Below are 20,585 nucleotides of genomic sequence, written 5' to 3'. Positions count from 1 at the left end.
AAATTCGGAGTCGATGCAGTGCGGCGCGGCGTGGAAGAAAGCTCTTGGCCGAATTTTTTATTCAAAAACTTTATGTGGCCGTGACTTTCACTTGATGGAATGGAGAGAATTTCCTTTTGTTTTGTGTGGAAAAATTAGGTTAGTAATTATGAGTCCTAGTGGTGTTTATATAGACTGAGACTCTTAATCTAATTAGGAGTTCCTCTCCCACAGACTCTAATAATTTCATTATATTTTAACTCACATATAAATAATATATAATTTATTATTAACATTTAATAATACATGATTTAATAATATCATATACACATATTTTATATCATCATATAAAATATATACATGTATATGTATATTAAATTAAATAATAATTATTTAATTTATAAACTAACTCTTTGCTTAATTTAATTCTAGACTCCTCTTGAATATATATGAGAATTTGTGCATGTTAATAGTCATCAGTACTAGCACAATCATTTAATTAGTAAATTCCAAATTTACAAAAAAATAATTATGAACTCATTAAAACCTCGATCGACGATCCGAGAGCGCCGATATACCTAGGCTACAAATCTTGTTCATATAATGAAAATTGAAAATTTCAAAGATCTAAATTTTCATTTGCCAAATTTAGAACTTACCATATATGGCAGCTGCCAGTTTTAGTGAACTCTTTCACAAATAGGCAATTCTACTATCCTTCCTCATTTAGCAATCATGTCAACTTCCATTTCTTCCATCCTATGGAATCAGCTCATAAACTCCTTTATAAGCTTCTTATTTGTTCTTCATCAAACTATAGTCACCAAATTCCAACTCCTTAAAATATGACTATCTCAACAGGAACAAGGAATCCGATACTTGTGTGACCATCAATGGTTCAGGGATATAACTAGTTGTGGGTTCACATCTCCATGTGATTCAAAGTAACATTTATTCTTATTCGGATTTACCCTAGTTAGCCTCATTCTTTTCGTCAACTCCTTGATCAAGAATGTCAGAATTTATTTCTAATTGCACTCATCGGATCATGGTAAGAGCGTCTAGTAGCATTGCCCCATGATCCCCTAGATATCACTAATAGTGCCTGCAAGAACCTTTAGTCATTGTTAGCATACAATACGATCTCTTCAACACATATATCCCGATCGAAACTGCAACCATTGGTCATCGAGAGTTGAATATGAATTCGATAATGATGCGATTTATCTTTGAGTACTAATAGTTGCATGGTATGTGCAATTAGGAAAACACATTTCCCTAAAGCACATTTCTTGCTCTGGCCATAGATTCCTTGTACTATTAACTCATCAGATCACATAAAATATTTTCACCCGTAGGCGAACGGTGAATCCCCGACTACAATGCATTTGCTCCTATGTATTTTGAAACTACACCCAACCTCGCCACCCAATGACCCTCGATCGATTCGGTAAAAAATTCAAAGTGCATGCTAGTACGTATAGCCTCTACATTGTCCCGAGTCAAAGGACTAATGGTGTACAACCATAACTGCACACTATTCCACTCGATAAGTGAGAACCACTTGAACAGTACGATTGAGGGTTATTCGGTGCACCATCATATGATCACTCATCTGTATAAATGGACATCTCCATGCCCTTGCCAATGAAACATGGCATTTACGTCACAGAGCTAGTCTCGAGCGCAAGAGACCTTTATCCTTGTTTGAGACGTACTGATTCGACTAGAAACCTATCTAGAATATACGATACACTTCTTAATGAATTTCATGATCTTACGTTGCTACACAAACCTCATGGTATCTATATTATCTATGCAGTTTGCATAAGTATACAAATAAAGTATAATATCATAATCGAATAAAATCATAAAATATTATTAAAATAAATATTATTTTACATTAGAGTCAATAAAAACCATAGTCATAAGTTGATTTATCGGACATCTACTCTAACATTATTACTGGTAACTACAAAACGTGGCAATACTTAGAATATTGACTTATCCTTTCATCATATCACATTGGCAATTCTCATGTTTGGAGACTTTGGAAATTTAATTGCAAAATAAAAAATTAGTTGCGCAAGAAAATTACTAGTTGTTTTGCTTTGCTAGAGCGTCGAGTTTAACATACTCGGGGACTTCTGTGAACAGAGCTCAATTTCGTGCACAAGCACGCATAAATCAATCACCAAGTACTGGAAATTTACGTATATTTTTCAAAAAGGAAATTAGTAGGAATAGAAGATCGCTGTTTGTTACACACTAGCTGAACTCCGAGTTGGTCTCGGAACTCAGCAAGACCGGAATGGTCTGCTTTAGCATCCCTTGCATTCCGTCTTAAACAACAGTTATACCTCTCATCAAACATCAGTCGGCCTTCTGTCTCTCTTTCTTGAAACGTCGAGAGAACAATGACAGCAACCAATACCAAATCAAAACCAGCCAATTTTTCGATTCTGGTTTGGGATCTGGCCGTGCTCCAAATAATCCCTTGTAGAGCTCCTTCTGTTTCTGATAAACAGCTTTATCATCTTCTGCTAGCAGGCGCAACTCTTTTGTTATTGCTTTGTCTTCAGGGGCAAATTTTCGGGCCTTCATGAAGTCTTCACGAGCAGCATGTGTCTGCCCAAGTTCCGCTCTAGCCTTGCCACGTCGAAACAATGCTTTGACATTGTTCTCATCCTCGGCCAACACCTAGCAGCATCACATTTCAAGTCATATATATATTATGGTAGTGATAGCAGTAAAAACAAAAAAAAGGAGTGCAAAATGACAGAGTAAGGGCAGATAACATCATATCGATCCAGAAATTCAAGGTTCCATTTAGTTGTAGCAAACACTTGGCACATCATGTATCTGACAAAGAAAATACTGAAAACTGAAAAACTAACTCAGCAGGTCTCGGGAAACAGAATACAAAACGTTTCACATGATCAAGAAGAAAAGAAAATTCAAAACCATAAAGATTGTGAATTTTACGCAATTCTTCTGAAAATCGTACTGCAAAATAAAGTTTCTACTTTCCGTAATGAAACTCACCTCATTTTTCTCCTATAAATATTATCCTGGATGTTATTAGAATAGCTTGATATTGCATCAAGTATCTGAAATCATCTCTGAATTGATTTAGTTTTTCTTTTTCAAATGTTTGAATTGTACCCAATATTTGGAAAAATGTAATAGAAATTTGTAATCCGACCAACATTAGAATCAAAAGGCGATGCTTGTGTTTCCTTTGTCTTTCCTCTAAAAGAGAGAAGGTACTAGCCGGCGATTTCATTGACCAAGGGACTATTTGCTTTTGAAGCTCGATAAAGGTTCAACAACATTTGATGATGAGAGAGTTGAAAGAAATGAACAGTCAAAACAGTCCTGAGTGGATGAATTTTCAGGAAGTATCTACATACAATACCACATTGGGCAATAGCTTCGTCATAGCGCTTGAGCTTTATCAAGCAGGCTGCCATATTAAGGTGGCAAGGATTTTTTACTGCCATAGCCATATCACGGTACTTCCCAAACAACTGGAACATGAAGTCATCTCCCATGTATGCTATGGCCTAAAGCAGAAAAAAATAGTCAAGGAATGTTGATTGAAAAAAGAAAAGGAAAAAAAACTACAGAAGAAGTAGTCAAGAGGAGTAATTTGCAACCATTTCATACTGCTGCATTGCCTCCTCCAATTTATCCTCTTTGAACAGCTCATTCCCATCCATCTTTCTTCGATCTGCTGCACCAATTCTCTCTTCTACTGTCATGTCACTGCGGGCTTTTCCCTGTGTAAAGATTAGTCATGGAGAGAGTGAATTTTTGGAAATCAAAATTAATCCACAAAAACTTTAAGCACGGAGAGTGCACAAATATAAAACACGCACTTCTTTGGTTTCATCAAAACCAATTAGTTCAACTTCATACACAATATCTGCCATTGGTGGAACATTTGGAAAAGAAAAATTTCCTTCTTTTCCATATCCTAGTTCCCAACCAACATTAAGCAATGCACGTTCTCCAGATTTCATGCTAGAAATTCCAATTGCCAGCCCAGTCTTCTCTTTTTTCTCTGTAGGAAAAGATCAGAGACAAATATTACACTCTTTGCCAGAAACTTATATCCTATCATTTTTCACTTTTTATACATGGAAAAGTTCAATGAACTCATGGACCAAAAATTTGAAAAAAAATTAATAAGTTTCATAGTTCCTTTTTGCAGCATAAGCATAAATTCCTTCAGAAGAACTGTAATTTTAGTAGCCATGTTCCATTGAATTAAGAAGTTCAGCAAACTCGTCAAGAAAGAAACAGGTTTCTACACACTAGTAGCACAAATAGATGGCAAATGATATTTTGGGAGTTGCCATAAAAGGATCCAAACGAGTATGCATACAAATAACTGCAGCTAACATCTTCCTGAAAACCAACATGTTTTATTAATTCAAAATTTTGGAGCACTCCTTATGCATTACCTTTGCCTAGGATAAGCTCAAGGGGTTGCTGTTCATGCCATGTATCTTCAAACTTGTGTTTGGTGCTTTCAGTCCATGCCCTGTAGTGCACTGCCAAACAATTTGATGTTAGTGTGCATACGCACCTCTTTCCCATTAAGGCAAAGCGACGAAAAATTTCAAACAAAGGAAGTAAATCACCCTAGACTGCCATTTCAAAAGAAATGAATCAAGTGAGAATTCAAACTATAAATGAAAGTTCACGATAACATTACATCAGCAACATCTGGATCAAAGAGTTTTGTTTGGCAATAACATTGAAATTTTGAAATTCAAAAACTTTTAGGAAACATCTGAACAAAGATTATGGCACTTGTAAGTCCAGCAACCATTTTCGTGGATAACTCACAGGCACAAGGTAGTCAAATTCGACCAGTGTACACTTTCCTAATTTGTCTTCATGAGTGTACACACATTCCTTACAGAAATCGAGGAAAAGATCTACGCACATAAGAAGAGGAATAAAATGAAAAAGGCTATGATTGGTTAAAATTTCCAAACAATAAGCAAAATTGAATAAGAAAAAAGAATCTGGTTAATAACTATTCGGCGTGCATTTGACTTGCAAGTATTCACCATGTAGGAAACATTACAACATCTAGGAGAATCAGATTGAGGTAGAGGATCATTCCTGAAATCTTCCCATATCTACACAACCTTTCCCAACTGTAGAAGCTTATTGTGTTTTCCCAGTTCATGGCTAAGTATTTCTTTCTTTTTGTTTCAAACTTCTCATGAGAATGTTTCAGAATTTTTAAAAACTGCTACAAATGTTCTTCACGATAGATAACATTTAGTCAGACATGAATTTTGTCACACAGTTTCATGGTCATCTCATCCCCAACTCAATATTCAGCTGAATGTCTAGTTCTTGGGATGCTACCGTGCATGGTTGCATCATCTGTCTAAATTGAAAAGACAACTATGTTAACTCATGGAAAGCAATAAGAGGTCAATAAGATCTTATCATTGGACTTACTGAAGCATGTTGAATATTTTGATGGCTTCTGACCACGGCCCTCCTTTATAATTTGCTTTGTCACTTTCACATGGAGAACTTCCACAGCAGAACTAACCTTAGGGGGGCCACTGTCATCTTGAGGAAGTTCTCCATGCACAACTGAGGCACCTTCAGCAACAATTTCATCATCACCATCTTGATCTGCAAATGATGCATGTTTTATTCATCTCAAATATTTTAAAATCAAAATAAACATTTTATAATTGATCTACAGACAGAAAAATACTTCATAATGGTAGAGAAACACTACCCTCATGATTCAAGACCTGTAAGGAGTCACTCTAGGAGTAAAGTTAACAATAACACATATTATCAAAGTGAAAGTGGTATTAGGCTCAAATATATTTCAAAAATCAAACACCTTAGACACATCAATAAACTACACCACTTGAATTCCAATTTTGCAGCTAACTTTACATTTTCAGGAATTTCAAAACTTGAAACATTATCCCTTTGGGACAGAGGAGAAGCAGCCCTGCTCAGTTGCTCAGCCAGAGGAGAAGCATGTCCAAAATTTTATTTGTACACCTCACACAATGCTTGGAAAATGACACCCTATGGCTCACCTCAAGATTGCGAACAACCAATAGAAGTAATGACACAAGTACTTAATCTTCAATAACACCACATTTTTTAAACCAAACTTGACATGGAAAACGCCAGAACATGGTAACTACCTGGTGATGGCTCGGGCCGCTCCTCCAATTCCACCATAATCTATATCTTAAAAGAGATTAATGATATCTGCTATCAACTGCTTTCAATCTGCAACTTTAAGAATACAAAATCCAATAAAAGGGAACTAAATAACATAAAATTTGATTAAAGGCGTATCCTACGAAACTAAAATCAGCCACTCCAGTCAAAACGACCGGTAGATCATCAAAATGACAAATAATAGAAATGAATTAACGCAGCAAACTTCAGTTCTCTGGTGCAGCAGTAAAATAGAGCCAAAAATGGGGTTCAAATCAGAAAACCCTAATAAAGAAAGAGGGCAACAGTAGCACGATTACCGTAATTAGCTCAATCTTCTGCAGATACACACAATGCCGGATCCCTTTCACCTGTGAGTGCGTGAAAGTGTGTGTAGTCTCTGTAGTGAGCGAAGAAGATTCTGGAGAGAGAGTGGACTCGATCAAATATTTGCAGGTTCAAACTTCAAACATTTCCTGATAGTCAAGTAGACCCGGCCGAAGTCATATCCGAAATTCAATGAGTTCGACCCGGTTGTAATTATATTTAAGCAAAATGTTGGCGATATTTTTAGTTTATATATATAAATTTTGGTTATGTAATTATTTCTCGATATTTTAGTGATTTTGAGTCTCAAAATTATTGATTAAATTATTACTATCATTGATAAATTTTTATAATTACATGGCTAAAAATTTCTTATACGTAAGTTTAACAATGTAATTATAAAAATGCAACAATGATATCATATTTAATAATTTCTTATACGTAAGTTTAACAATGTAATTATAAAAATGCGACAATGATATCATATTTAATTATATAATTTTGAGAAAATATTAAAATTGATTTTCGAAAATTTACACTGGACCCTACCCACTTACTAGGCATTTTCCGAGCACTGGGTCCAACTTTACACTAGGGATTACAACTTTCTGCATAAGTCCGGGGACTCTGTGATAAAAACCCGAAACGGTGACAGAGATCTCCGATTTTTTTGAGTTTGGAGAATTTTTAAAATTCTCGAAGTAGTTCGGAACAGATATTAGATTATTATTCTCATCCCTGAATCTGTCTAAAAAATAATATTAATAATAAAATAATAATATTATTTTTTAAAATAATAATAATAATAATAATAATAATAATAATAATAATAATATTAGTGATATTAATATTAATATCGGTTTTCCTCTGACATCCAGCTGAATTTCGAATATGTTCAACCAGCTGAGACAAATGGAGACTTAAGTTTGTCAGAACAACTAGCCTTGGAGTCTATGAAAGAAGTTGAAGAATTAGTTCAATCAATTACCATGACTGAACAACGAAAACAAGCCGAGACGCTCAGTTACACTCTAAACTTACAGTTGATTTGCAAGTGCCAACTGATGCGCCTTCCAGTTAAACTGCTGCTCAGCTAACTACTTCAGTCCCAGACAATCAGCAGGAAGCAGTTGAAGAAGTTGCTAAAGAACTAGATCAGACTGAGACTGAATCACAACGTCTAGCTATGGTAATTTTCGGCGAAAAAGACAAGGACAAAGCATCAGCCACATTTGAAGTCTTATCTCCTGAAATACCTATGGAATCTGACATCATGATTGAAGAAATCTAATCCAGTCCGAACAATCTCATCTCAACTGTTTTCGATATGAAATCAACCTAGTTGATGCACACGGTTAATATTGATTTTATGAAGGAGAATACCATGAAGAACCTCAAGCAGGTCACTAAGGATGTTACTTCACTATTTCTCCTCGTAGATCAGCTGAAGAAATACCGAGTGACAGTTTCGGCTCTTTTCCAAACTCAGCACATGCTCATCCAACGAATTGATTTCGTGCATACAAGTATGTCTAAACGAATGGATTTGATGCAGGAACAGATGCTAAATGCTATATCTCATATCAACTCAGAAGTCCACCTTTGTATCAAACCGTGTTGGTGTTGACAAAAAAGGGGAATAGGAAAAAGAAGAGCAACAGCAATAAAAGAAAAGATCGAATCAACCAACTGATCAAGAACCTGCTGATAAAAGAGCAAAGAAGTGAAAAGCAGCAAGATCAATTAGATGATAGTTCTTCATTCTTTGATTTGTATGAATCTGTACATTTGATTTTTTCATTCTTTACTTGTACGAATCTGTACAGAGAAATATTATTTTATCTACAATAATTCAGATTCTTTTATCTACGATGGAGTTTATCAGTTCCTGAATTCTATGTTTTGTCAAACACTAAAAAGGGAAAAATTGTCGGAATTAGAATTTCGGAGTTTGACAAATAAATCTTTTGAAGATTTCAGAACTGATTGACTCAACTGAATTAATTCGATCTTAAACTGAAGTTGCCCGAACTGATAATTAATGCGTAAAATAATCGAAGGCAATCGAACTGATCATATCTAACTGAACTATCAATTAAGACTGATCAGTTATACAGACAACTCAACTGATCGACTATATAGTCAACTGATAATCAATTTAACACGTCATTAGTTAAGAGCATAGCCAACAACCGACAATTTGTACAAAGCATATTGTAACTCGTAGTGGAAGCGCCACATATCACAATGCCACAGTGTAATATTGTCCGAAGAATGTTGACACATTCAGAAAAGACAAATCAACGGATATAAGTCATTTAAACGCATTCCATATTACCGTTGGAAGCAAAGCTTATAAATAGACGTGAAGCTCAGTTGAGAAAGAGGCTTTTTGGTGAACATACTCTAAGTGAATTTGAATTCAAGCTTACAAGCCCAGCTACGATATTCAGACAGAAAAACCCATAGTAATATTCATAGCTTTCAGGCTATCATCTGAGCAAAAGTATTAGCACATTACATTGTTGTATACGATCTCGTAAGATCAGTTGTGCTGAGATAAGAAAATCAGTCGTATACTGATAAGTTGTAATGATATAAAGAGTTTCAGTTTGGTAGTGTTAAGACCAAATTGAAGTGGGTTATTACAGTTTCTGTAATTAATCAAAGTCTTTTAGTGAATATCATATCATTGTAATAGAAGGGGTAACGTAGAAGTATTTGAAGTCTCCGAACATCCGTAAAATATTTTGTGTTCTTTACTTCAGCAATTCATTGAGTATTCAATATGTCAGTCAGTCTGCACTTATACTAGTTAACTAATTGACATTGACAACAAGATTTTTGAATTCAGTTTATCGCTAAACTGATTAACCTTTATCGAAAAAGAGTCAAATATATTTAAGTTTTTATTCAACCTCCACCTCCCCTTCTAAACACTTTGACCCTTATAGCAGATTCTAACAATATTTGAATATTTGATTTTTTTTTATTCGAGCCAAATCCAAGTAACAGATATTGAAGAAATCAAGTTTTAATAAAGCAAGATTTCGGCCGTATATTTTTCTTAATATTCAACTCATTTTTTATTTGTCTGAACTTCTAATACAACCCAAAAAATGAAAAATCTTTAATGGATAACTTTTATGAGTATATTTTTATTTTAAAACATTGATAATTAGATATATTTTTGATAACTTTTATGAGTATATTGTACTTTTAAAACATTGATAATTAGATATATTTTTTTATATACCTGATGGGTACAAGACCAACCTATGATGGGTATAAGACCAATTTGTTGGGTTAAAAAAATCAATTGGGTTTAGCATTATTGAGGCCCAAAATATTGATTATGCTTGCAAAGGCCCAAGCCCATTAGATTCTCTTAAAAATCTATAAATAGAGGAGTTTCCGCCCAATTGAAGGTATGCTCTCATTTTTATAAAAGCTCTTTAGTTCTCTGAGTTTTCTTGGAACTACTTACTGACTTGAGCGTCGGAGTGTTTACGTCGGGAGCCCTCCCGACGCCCACTTAACGAGTGTTTGTGACGCAGGTGACTCCCCGCAAATTAATTGTATATCATCTACGTGGATCTGTTTACCAACCAAGAGAGCTCGTTTACGGGTCCAGTGGACCAGTTACTAATCAGCCGGATTTCATGCGTGCAGTCTACGCAACTCATTTATTTTAGCTGCATCAATACCATTACTCATTAACTAGTCTACTTCATGAGACTTAAATCTTAATTTTTTATTTTAAAATTGTTGTTCGTGTCACGTAAATATTTTTTATATTTAAAATTATTGCAGAGGCGGGACATTAAAAATTAGCCGAAATATTTTAAATAAAAATTAGCCGAAATAATATAGAAAATATTTTAGATTTATATTTAGATAAAATATTATTTAAAAAATATTATGAATGGTACATTAAAAAATAAAATATGTATAACCATAAAAAATAAGTGCAATATTATGTAGATTTAAAATATTTCGGGTGATTTTTATGTGTCTTTACAACAATTTTAAATATAAAATACATTTATGTGATGATGAACAACAAATTTAAAATAAAAAATTAAGAATTAAGTCTCCAAAGAGAGGTCAGTTAATGAGGAGCTGTAAGACATTCTACTTGTCCATTTATCAAAAGCTATAAATAGTAATAACGGTGCAACTCAAATATTTTAAAATGTACAGCAACTAAAGCGCAACGTTTCGATTGCCTTATCAGCATGAACAATAATTGCACCAACACTCTCATTCTTAATAATTGCACCCAATACTCTCATTCTTAATAATTGCACTTATTTACAATCAATGAGAATCAAATTCATGATCTTTCTTCTGGTTCCAATTGTAGGACCGAACGTTTATCGTTTTACCAAAAGTTATAGTTGGTGGTAATAATACAACTTAAATATTTTAAACAATACAACAACACAAGCACCACGCTTTGATTGTTCTACCTAGTATAAACAATTATTATACCCAGCAAAAGCTACTTTTAGTATAGTACCACAATCATATATCTAATGATTCATATCTAGAACACATAGCAATATTATTGTTGATATTGCTAATATGACAAAACATGAGTCATTAAATTAAATATTATGATAAATTGAATTAAATGCATTAATCATTATTTTACCCAGCATCTTGTAAACCATTCTTAAAATAATATCGATAGTCAAATTTCACATTAGTATGATAAATCTAATTCTCCTTTTATAAATTACCCATTATCAAGTTAGGCAATCATTATATTGTAAAATTATTGATCATTTAAAAAAATATTCTCATTTTAAAATTTTAATTTGAATGTTTTTAAACATTTGAAGAACCTGTAATTTTTTTTAGAAAATTGAAGGTTGACTATCAAAAGGTGCATTTAAAAATATGATCTCGATCTATAAACAATTTTTCATAACTTGACCGATGATCAAACCGAATTACATTATAAAATGGTTCAACCGGCCTCATTGTTCAATCGAACGGTCAAAACAGAAAATTATTATATTATATATATTTTTCAAAGTTAAAAATCAAAATAACATATATATAATCAAATATAATTATATCTATAGGTTTTAGGCATAAAAAAATAAAACAAACTCTAATACTACTAAAATAATATTTTTAAGAAAGTTCAAAATTCAAATAAATATATATAACTAAAAAAAATTAAAATATAAAAAAGTATGATTTATAATGACCAAATAGTGTTTCTTCATAGTTCGACAATTCATCGCGAAGGCTTGGAAATTAGCATTCTCGTCCGTTGTTTACCACATTTGGATTGTTAGCCTAGGCCGCTGATACTATAAAGTCCCGAAAATTCAAAAGTCCTCGTAAACCACATGCATGGAAGTTATTAAATTTTTTTTGTATTTTATTAAATTGTTTTAATGCATTAAATGTATGTTTATTTCATGAATTTGTGTTTTAATTTATGATTTATTAAAGTTTCATGCATTAGGATTTTAAGTTGCAGTTCATGTTCGAACGTATTCGAACATGGAACAGCGACCGGGGATATTCAGGAAAAATATTTTTATTAAATAATTATTTTTAATTATTTAATATGATGTGTTTTCAAGTATGATTTTTGAAAATGGGCCTTGGTTGGGTATTTTTACCTGCCGAATTATATTTTTAGTCGGTACGCAAATTTTATCGATTCATGGTGACTTTTTTAGGGCTCGAACAATATTTTCAAAAACGTACCAAAAAGAAATATTTTTGGAGAGTGTGTTTGGGCTTGATGGGTTTAGTTTAGTGCTTAATGGGCCCTAAAACCCTTTTAATCCATTTAATTCTAACAAGAGGCCCATTAATGTACTATATCTTGACTTAAATCGAATTAATTAAACCCTAAACCTAATACCTCCTCTTGTGGTCGCCTTCCCACTTTCTCCAGTAGCCTCCCCACGTTTTTACAGCAGCTTTCCTCTCCTCCTTTCAGCAGCTAGTCATGGCCACTACAAGAAAAACGGCATACGACAACGGATTAAATCCGTTGTCGTAGCCTTTTTAAAACTGTTGTAACTGAGTGTGTTGTTGAAAGTCCGTTCAACGACAACAGTTTTTGCCCGTTGTGGTAAGTAGAATTTGCGACGGTTTTTCAAAACCGTCCCTAATAATTTTAGCGACGGTTTTATTCCAAACTGTCGCTAATCAGCGAAGGTTAAGACAGATGTCGCTAACTTAGCGACGGTCTTTATATTATAACCTAGCGACGGTCTTGTATCATTATTTCCGTCGCTACATTGTTTCGAAAAATAAAAAAAAATCGTTTAATAATTTAATAAATCTAAAAGAAACTAACAATCGAAACTAAAATCGTGTAAGAAAGATAAATTAAGTGTTATGAATAAGTGAGAAAAATTTTATGTGTTATGAAATAGTGAGAAAAATTTTAAGTGTTGTGTAAAGTGATAAAAATTGTGTAAGAGAGAAAAATTTTATGTGTTATGAAGTAGTGAGAAAATTTTAAGTGTTGCGTAAAGTGATAAAATTGTGTAAGAGAGAAAATTTTAAATATTATGAAGTAGTGAAAAAAAAATTTAAGTGTTGTGTGAAGTGATAAAATTGTCTAAGAGAGAAAAAATTTTAAGTATTGTGGGGGAAAATGGAAAGAAAATGGAGATATTTATAGGGAGTTTGCGCGGTATTTGGTTAAACCGTTGCTAATTTCAAATTAGCGACGGACTTCGGAAAACTTCGCTAAAAGTAGCAATGGTTAATATCAAACCGTCGCTATATTGAGCGACGGATGTTTTAAAAATGTCGCTAATTTTAACCATGCGACGAATGTACTGAAAACCGTCGCTATCACTAGATAAACAGTCGCAGTATGTAGCAATGGTTGGTTGCAAACCGTCGCTAATTTGAAATTAGCGACGGGTAATGAGAACCGTCGCTATATTTAGCGACGATTTTAGAAAAGCCGTCGCTAAATGTGGCAAAGTTTGTTTTTAAAAATCGTTGTCATTTGTTCAAAAAAACACGCTAATAGACAACGGTTTTTAAAAACTGTTGTTATTTTTTAAAAAAAACGCTAATCGACAACGGTTTTCAAACGTCGATTGTCCAAAAAAAAGCACGCGAAAAGACAACAGTTCATAAAACCGTTGTCTTTAGCCCGAAAAAAACGCTGAAAGACAACAGTTTTTAGAAAACCGTTGTCGTTGACACCCTAAAAGACAACGGTTTTCAAAAACCGTTGTCGATTGTCTAAAAAAACATGCCAAAAGACAACAGTTCATAAACCGTTGTCTTTTGCCCTAAAAAAACGCTGAAAGACAACGGTTTTTAGAAAACTGTTGTCGTTGACACCCTAAAAGACAACGGTTTTTATAAAACCGTTGTAAAAGCCAACGGTTTTATAAAAACCGTTGTCAAAACGCACCTACGACAATGGTTTTCACTAAAACCGTTCTTAAAACTATACGACAACGGTTTTTCAAAAAAACCGTTGCCGTAGAGGTGTTGTCGTTGGGCGTTTTTCTTGTAGTGGGCCCCTCATATTTTCAAGAAAACTTCTTCCACGCCTCTCTGGTTTACATCACGCGCGTAGATCTTCGAGTTTTCAAGAATCTAAACGTCAAGGCACGCTTTGCATCATCATTTTCTCATTATTCATGCTGTATTTATGCTTATCCATGTGCCATGTATGTAGATTTCATAGAACTAGCATGATAAAAACGTTGTTGCTTCGGTTTCTCATGAAAACAAATATTCTTGCGCATAACTCACGTTTTCCTGCATTATTGTGTAAGGGGGCTACTGATTTTCATGCTAGGGGATTTACACGTCGAGTAAAAGGATGTCAAGACGCTGGAGTCAAGATTTAATCGGGATCTATTGAGGACCGTTTGGTACTAGGTGTTTGGTTGAGCGGATTTGGCTATATCGAGAGTTTTTGGCATGTAGCCTTGCTTGGCTCGATCCCAGATAAGGATCCGACCATCTTGGGTGTGTGACAAGGCTAGGAGAGGGCTGTGAGTGGCTGGTCGTGGTCCATAGGCTGTTCAAAGGGTGTGGCGCTAGGATGGTTCTTGATTGTTTCAGTGTAGGGTATTGAGAGTCGCGCACGTCCATGAGTTTGGAGGGCTAAGGCATGGTCAATTCGGTTTAGGAGAAGGGTCCTTGGCTCGGTCTTAGTCCTAAGGTGTGGGGTTGAGGGCTGGACACGTCGGCATGTAGGCTAGGGGTGAGCATTCGATCGGTTCGGTTACCGACCAAACCGAATTAGCCATGATCGAATCGAACTGAAATATTTTTCCATAACCGAACCGACCGAATTATGTTTCATAACCGATGAAAACCAAATCGAATTAAAATCGGTTAATTCGGTCGATTACCGAATTAACCGATTAGTTTTCTAAAAAAAATTATGATTTAACTTTAATCTTTGAACAGCCTAGTTTGGTTTTAACTCGCTATAACGTTACAGGTGTATTGAGTCTTTAGACTCACTAGGTGTGCATGATGCAGGTGAGCAGTTTGAAGTTGAGGAGACTGGATGCGCTTGAAGTTGAGGAGACTGGATGCGCTGAAGACTGAGAAGACGGAGTTGGTGGTGCACTGGATAACCCGAGGACCTAGCTTTTTTCCGCATAATATGTTTATGATACATGTGTTTAAGTAATATGGTTAAATATTTTGAAAGGTTTTGAAATCTATTACGTTGTGGGTTCGTCAGACTTTTGGTATCTGTTTGAGTTTCTCTTTTAAATCAGTGGACCAGGAGGTTGCATTCATTTTAAGATTTAATTAACCGCAGTTATTATTATTCAAAGGTTGATTAACTTTTTAAAATGTATGGTCGACTGCTTTTATTCGCTTGCATGTGTATGAGTACTTTTCGATTATAGCTTTAAAAAAATTGTTTCAGTAAAATTTTAAAACGAGCAGCCGCTACAGATACAGCTAGGGAATTGTGTATAATACTTTAATTTACATAATATAAAAAATTATGATTTTAATAGAACAATTACGATCCTGCTAAGCTATTAGTTCCATTCTCAATTTCCATCATATCCAGAGTCTTGAAATCACGTATATGAAATTTACAATAAATGGAAAGAAAATAGAAGTTAAGTCTTTAGGGACTTAGTTAATAAAATTAGGCTTATATATTTTTAACAACTCAAGCAAAAATTTATCAGTAGAATAATTCAATATGAGATGACATGTATTAGTAGTAATGTATTCTTATGCAAACATCTTACCAAGTGACATGCAGTGACTGTTCAGAACTCTGAAGTGAATAACGTAATCTAAAGAGGTGACTTCTACCAATATTCGGTGTAGCACTTTTTCCCAAGCACTCAAGTAAAATGTGTACAATCGATCATTTATTTGTATCGGTTAGTTTTGGTTACAAATTCATAAATATATATCAAATCAAATACATGTCCAAAAATTAAGAAACTTCACCAAAATTGATCGGAAAATAAAAAGTCTGGACTCTGGCTGATGCGTGTAGTGAATTCGCTGATGCAACGGCACGTGTGGCTGCTCCTGCGGACACGCACAACTAGGCTTTGGAAGAAAAATGTATTTCTCGATGATCTACAACGTTTTTGTTGAAATTTTTTTGAAATTTGAAACCGATTAACAGCAGATTTTGAAAAAAATATAATGAATGTCAAGCTTGCTTCGGACGACCAAAAAAATATTTACGGCGATCGTCAGAGCTATCGGCCGACACATATGAAAACTAGAAAACCTTTTTAGCAACTTTTATTTTAAAACTGAAGGAAATATCGTTCAAGAAGAATGTGTAAATTGAGCTTGAAGTGGCTACCTGAAACAAAGATTTCCAAAAAAATTCCAAAAATGTTCTTCGCGAATTCGAATTTTCTGGAATGATTGTGATCATGTTACACCTCAATCACATGATGGGTTTTGGGTAAGAAAAAGGTTGTTGTGTAAAAATTTTGGGAATTTTGGACAATATTTGATATTTTTCTTTTAATTTTCTTCTATTTACCATTTCCTCACTACACAATTTTCTTCAAAATTTCCTTCAAGACACAAATTTTGGATTATTTTGTGTGATAAAATACATCGGAAGTGGTCTTTTTATAGGTAAAGCGAGATGAGATGAGTCTGTAGGATCAGATGAAGTGTTTAGAAGGGGATTGAATAAACACTTGATAAAATTTTGTTTCTTCTAGTTAATTTATCCGAGTTGACAACTAAATTATATATAATCTTGAGTGTCAATGTCAGTTTACTAACAAATTAGTGCAGAAAGAAGGCAAATTGACATATTAGGACAAATCATAAACAAGGTTAGTTAAGTGAATTGAAAGGTAAACCGAATGTGGAAAATGCGCATGTATGTTTCTGGATGTTCACATACTCAAGCCTCTATGTCATCCATTCTTCCTTTTGGAAGGCTCGCACTGGAAGACTTTTGATTATACAATGTGATTTACAATATCCTAGTTCAGTTTGAAAATAAATACTGTCAAACTGAAACTCCTAGTATATCTATGCTGATAATAGACAATATGCAATCTGCTATTCGAATGTAATAAATTACAATACTATGTTAGCACTTAATGATCCTTAAATGATCAGATACAATACTTTTTGAAAGTGTGCTTGACTATTGAGTTTCGTTCAGATGAAAGCTTGAATATTTAATCTTTTTCAGTAGTAAGAATCTTCTTGTGTTCGGCTGAATTTCTTCTCTATATATAGTTTTAGAAAATAAAAAATCTATTCCAAAGGAAAGTGTCAGTTGGCTTGTTTTTTAGTCAATGTCAACATGTTTTTGACAATCGTACACTGTTGCGATCAGTTTTTGTGGCTGATGTAAACTAATTCTGGTAAACAGAAACTAGATAAACTGAAATTGTTATAATATTTCATGTTCGCAATCCTGATTTTGATGTTAAAAAAACTTGTTATTGTGTTTCTAACATATTTACTCAAGTGTGAAGTTATTAACACAAGAAGGAAACTGAAACCGAGTTTAGCCAAATTGAATTTCTGGCGAGCTTTGGTGTGTTGACGATATCTCTAAACTAGATGATGCAAATGGCCATCCGCCAACTTGACCGATCAGAAAATCTAATTTTGAACAAGTCGTATTTCACGTCAGTTGAGTAAAATCGAATAGTATCTACGTCAAACCGGTTGCTGAATGACCAAATTGATTGCACGAAAACAACAATCAGTTTGGTAAACGAGCTAAGGCTTACTTTTAATGTGAGTAGTTGCAGTATATTTGCCATATCTCTCAGCTTGGTTATTTAAATGAAGCGATTAAGTATGTGTTGGAAAGATAAGACAATGATATACAAATCATCTTCAGAAGTCAAAGTCTGAATTGAAACTTAAGATGCTGATAAATGATGATGAAGCTACTGATTTTGTACAAACTGAAATCAGTTTGCTGATTTCAGCACACTAGATTGAGCTGCTGACCAGTTCAGTTTCAACAGCAAATCAGTTTTCAACCACTGAACAGTTCAACCACTGACCAGTTTCAACCGCTGAACGTCCAATTTAAGCTCGGAAAAATGTCCAGCAAGGAGAATTTGACTATTGCAATTTCAGAAATAGTAAAAAAAACTTTCCAAACGATCATATTCTTCTGTCTAACGTATATCATTTTGAGGCCTATAAATAAGATCAAACAAGAGCTTTTTAAGAGGATTAAAAGCATGGGCAACTAGCATGAAGAAATATGCTATTTGAGAGTACAAGGCTTTGTGTGAGGATACATATGAGATGTACACTTTAAAGGATAAATTTCTCACACACAATCACTCACACCTATACAAGAGAGTTGAACTTCAAATTTTAGTTGAAGGAGTCTTCACACAAAGACATTAAAGATTGTATTTGCAGTCTTGGCATGAGAGACGTTGCGGATTGTGAGGTTACGACCTACAATCTAGAGTATGCTAGGAGTTTCAATTAGGCAAGAGATAAGTCCTAAGTTGAAATGAGTTTGTACAAGCTGTTGTATATATCAAAGTCTTCTAGTGGATCCTTCCCAAGATGAAGAAGGGACGACGTAAGAATTGTTAATATCCAAAAATTCATAAACAAATTCGCGTCTATTTATTTATTACATTTACTTATCATTTCCATTGCTTTTAAAAATTCATTGTTGAAGCTTTTTATGTGTTCTTCAAATACCAAAATATTGCATACCAAGTGTTTGATAAAATGCTTCAACCAAAATATTTTTACTCATTCAACTTGCATATATCTTAAATGATTTACAAAAATTTTTAATCGGTTTCTACAAATGATTATTTTGAGTATCTTCCGCTTGGTTTGAAAACCAAACTCGATTTAATTCATCGGTGTTCAATATTTCAACAACCGAGCTATCGTAGCTCAATGATAATCCCCCTAATCGATCATAACAAGTGGTATCAAATCGGGTTGTTCTTGAAAGAACATTGAAACTGATTTTGATGTTTAAAATTCGAAAATTTCAGATTTACATTTATATGAAAAACTGAATTTTCGTTCAGCGTGCAACGACTGTAGGAAAAATGATATATCTCTTTGCTCGAGTGTCCAAATGAAGAACCGTTTTTTGCGTTGCAAACTAGACTTGTAGGGTTTACAGCGGTATAAAATTGATAGCCTATTTATGCCCTAGAAAAAGCAGTTTATTCCTTGAAGACAGAGCACATGTGCTGCAGCAGAAAATGAGTCATGGAGAATATTGGTTAGTCACTCCTCTACTTTTATAAATTTCAAACTCTCAGAAATATAAGGGGAAAACTCATTATAATTTTGACGGAGAGATTTTTTATAAATATTGAGGGGGAAAAAATTTCGTGCTTAAAATGTTTTGAAAATATGATTTTTTTGATTCACACAAAAAAGGGGATAATATGTTAGTTGAATAAATTGTTTATTAGAGTTTTGTGATCATCGAAAAGGAGGAGATTGTCGGAACATTTCATGTTCGTAATCCTGATTTTGATGTTAACAAAACTTGTTATTATGTTTCTAACATAATTACTTAAGTGTGAAGTAATTAACACAAGAAGGAAACTGAAACTGAGTTTAGCCAAACTGAATTTCTGGCGAGCTTCGGTGTTGATGATATCTCTCAACTGGATGATTCAAATGACAATCCGCCAACTTGACTAATTAGAAAACGTAATTTAACAAGTTGTATTTCACGTCAGTTGGGAAAAATCGAATAGTTACTAGGTCAAACCGGTTGCTGGATGACCTAACTGATTGCACGAAAATAACAATAAATTGGGTGTGAGCAGTTGCGGTATTTTGGCCATATCTCGCAGCTCGGTCATTGAAATGAAGCGATTAAATATGAGTTGGAAAGATAAGACGATGATTTACAAATCATCTTTAGAAGTCAAAGTCTGAATCGAAGTTTAAGATACTGATAAATGACAATGAAGCTGCTGGTTCTGCACAAGCTGAAATCAGCAATTTCAGCACACCAGATTGAGCTGCTGACCAGTTCAGTTTCAACCGCTGACCAATTTTCAACCGTTGAACGACCAGTTTAAGCTAGGAAAAATGTCCAGCAAGACGAATTTTACCGTTAAAAATTCAGAAATAGTACATAAACTTTCCAAACAGTCATATTCTTGTGTCTAAAGTATATATCATTGTTTGGGCCTATAAATACATCATCTTGAAGATAAAAAAAGAGCTTTTGAAAGGGATTAAAAGCATGGGCAACAAGCATGAAGAAATCTGCTATTTGAGAGCACAAGCCCTTGTGTGAGAATAAATTTGAGATGTAAACTTTAAGGATAAATTCCTCACACACAATCACTCACACATATACAAGAGAGTTGAACTTCAAATTTTATTTGAGTGGGTCTTCACACAAAGACATTTAAGATTGTGTTTATAGTTTTGGCATAAGAGACATTAAATGTTATGCAGATTATGAGGTTGCGGCCTACAATCTAGAGTGTGCTAGGAATTTCAATTAGGCAAGAGATAAGTCCTAAGTTGAAATGAGTTTGTACAAGGTTTTGTATAAATCAAAATCTTCTAGTGGATCATTCCCAAGAGGA

General features: G+C 34.0%; 1 protein-coding gene across 2 annotated transcripts; it reads right to left on the bottom strand.

Annotated features, from left to right (window-relative positions):
* Window positions 1-2,064: 2,064 nt before the first annotated feature.
* On the bottom strand, window positions 2,065-6,679 carry LOC140812110 (peptidyl-prolyl cis-trans isomerase FKBP42-like). 2 transcript variants are annotated; one of them, XM_073170307.1, is made up of 8 exons: window positions 6,525-6,679; window positions 6,183-6,273; window positions 5,467-5,649; window positions 4,449-4,538; window positions 3,861-4,045; window positions 3,639-3,761; window positions 3,393-3,545; window positions 2,065-2,679 (listed from the first exon to the last, which is right to left on the bottom strand). In XM_073170307.1, the coding sequence occupies exons 2-8, from the start codon at window positions 6,220-6,222 to the stop codon at window positions 2,353-2,355; spliced, it is 1,101 nt and encodes a 366-aa protein (XP_073026408.1). In that variant the 5' UTR covers window positions 6,223-6,273; window positions 6,525-6,679; the 3' UTR covers window positions 2,065-2,352. The 2 variants fall into 2 exon arrangements, with proteins under 2 accessions (XP_073026408.1, XP_073026409.1); XM_073170308.1 differs by having other exon boundaries at window positions 6,186-6,273.
* Window positions 6,680-20,585: the final 13,906 nt, after the last annotated feature.

The sequence above is a fragment of the Primulina eburnea genome, chromosome 14 (assembly GCF_022965805.1).
Source record: "Primulina eburnea isolate SZY01 chromosome 14, ASM2296580v1, whole genome shotgun sequence".
NCBI classification, from domain to species: Eukaryota; Viridiplantae; Streptophyta; class Magnoliopsida; order Lamiales; family Gesneriaceae; genus Primulina; species Primulina eburnea.
This window is presented reverse-complemented; position numbering and strand designations above follow the sequence as displayed.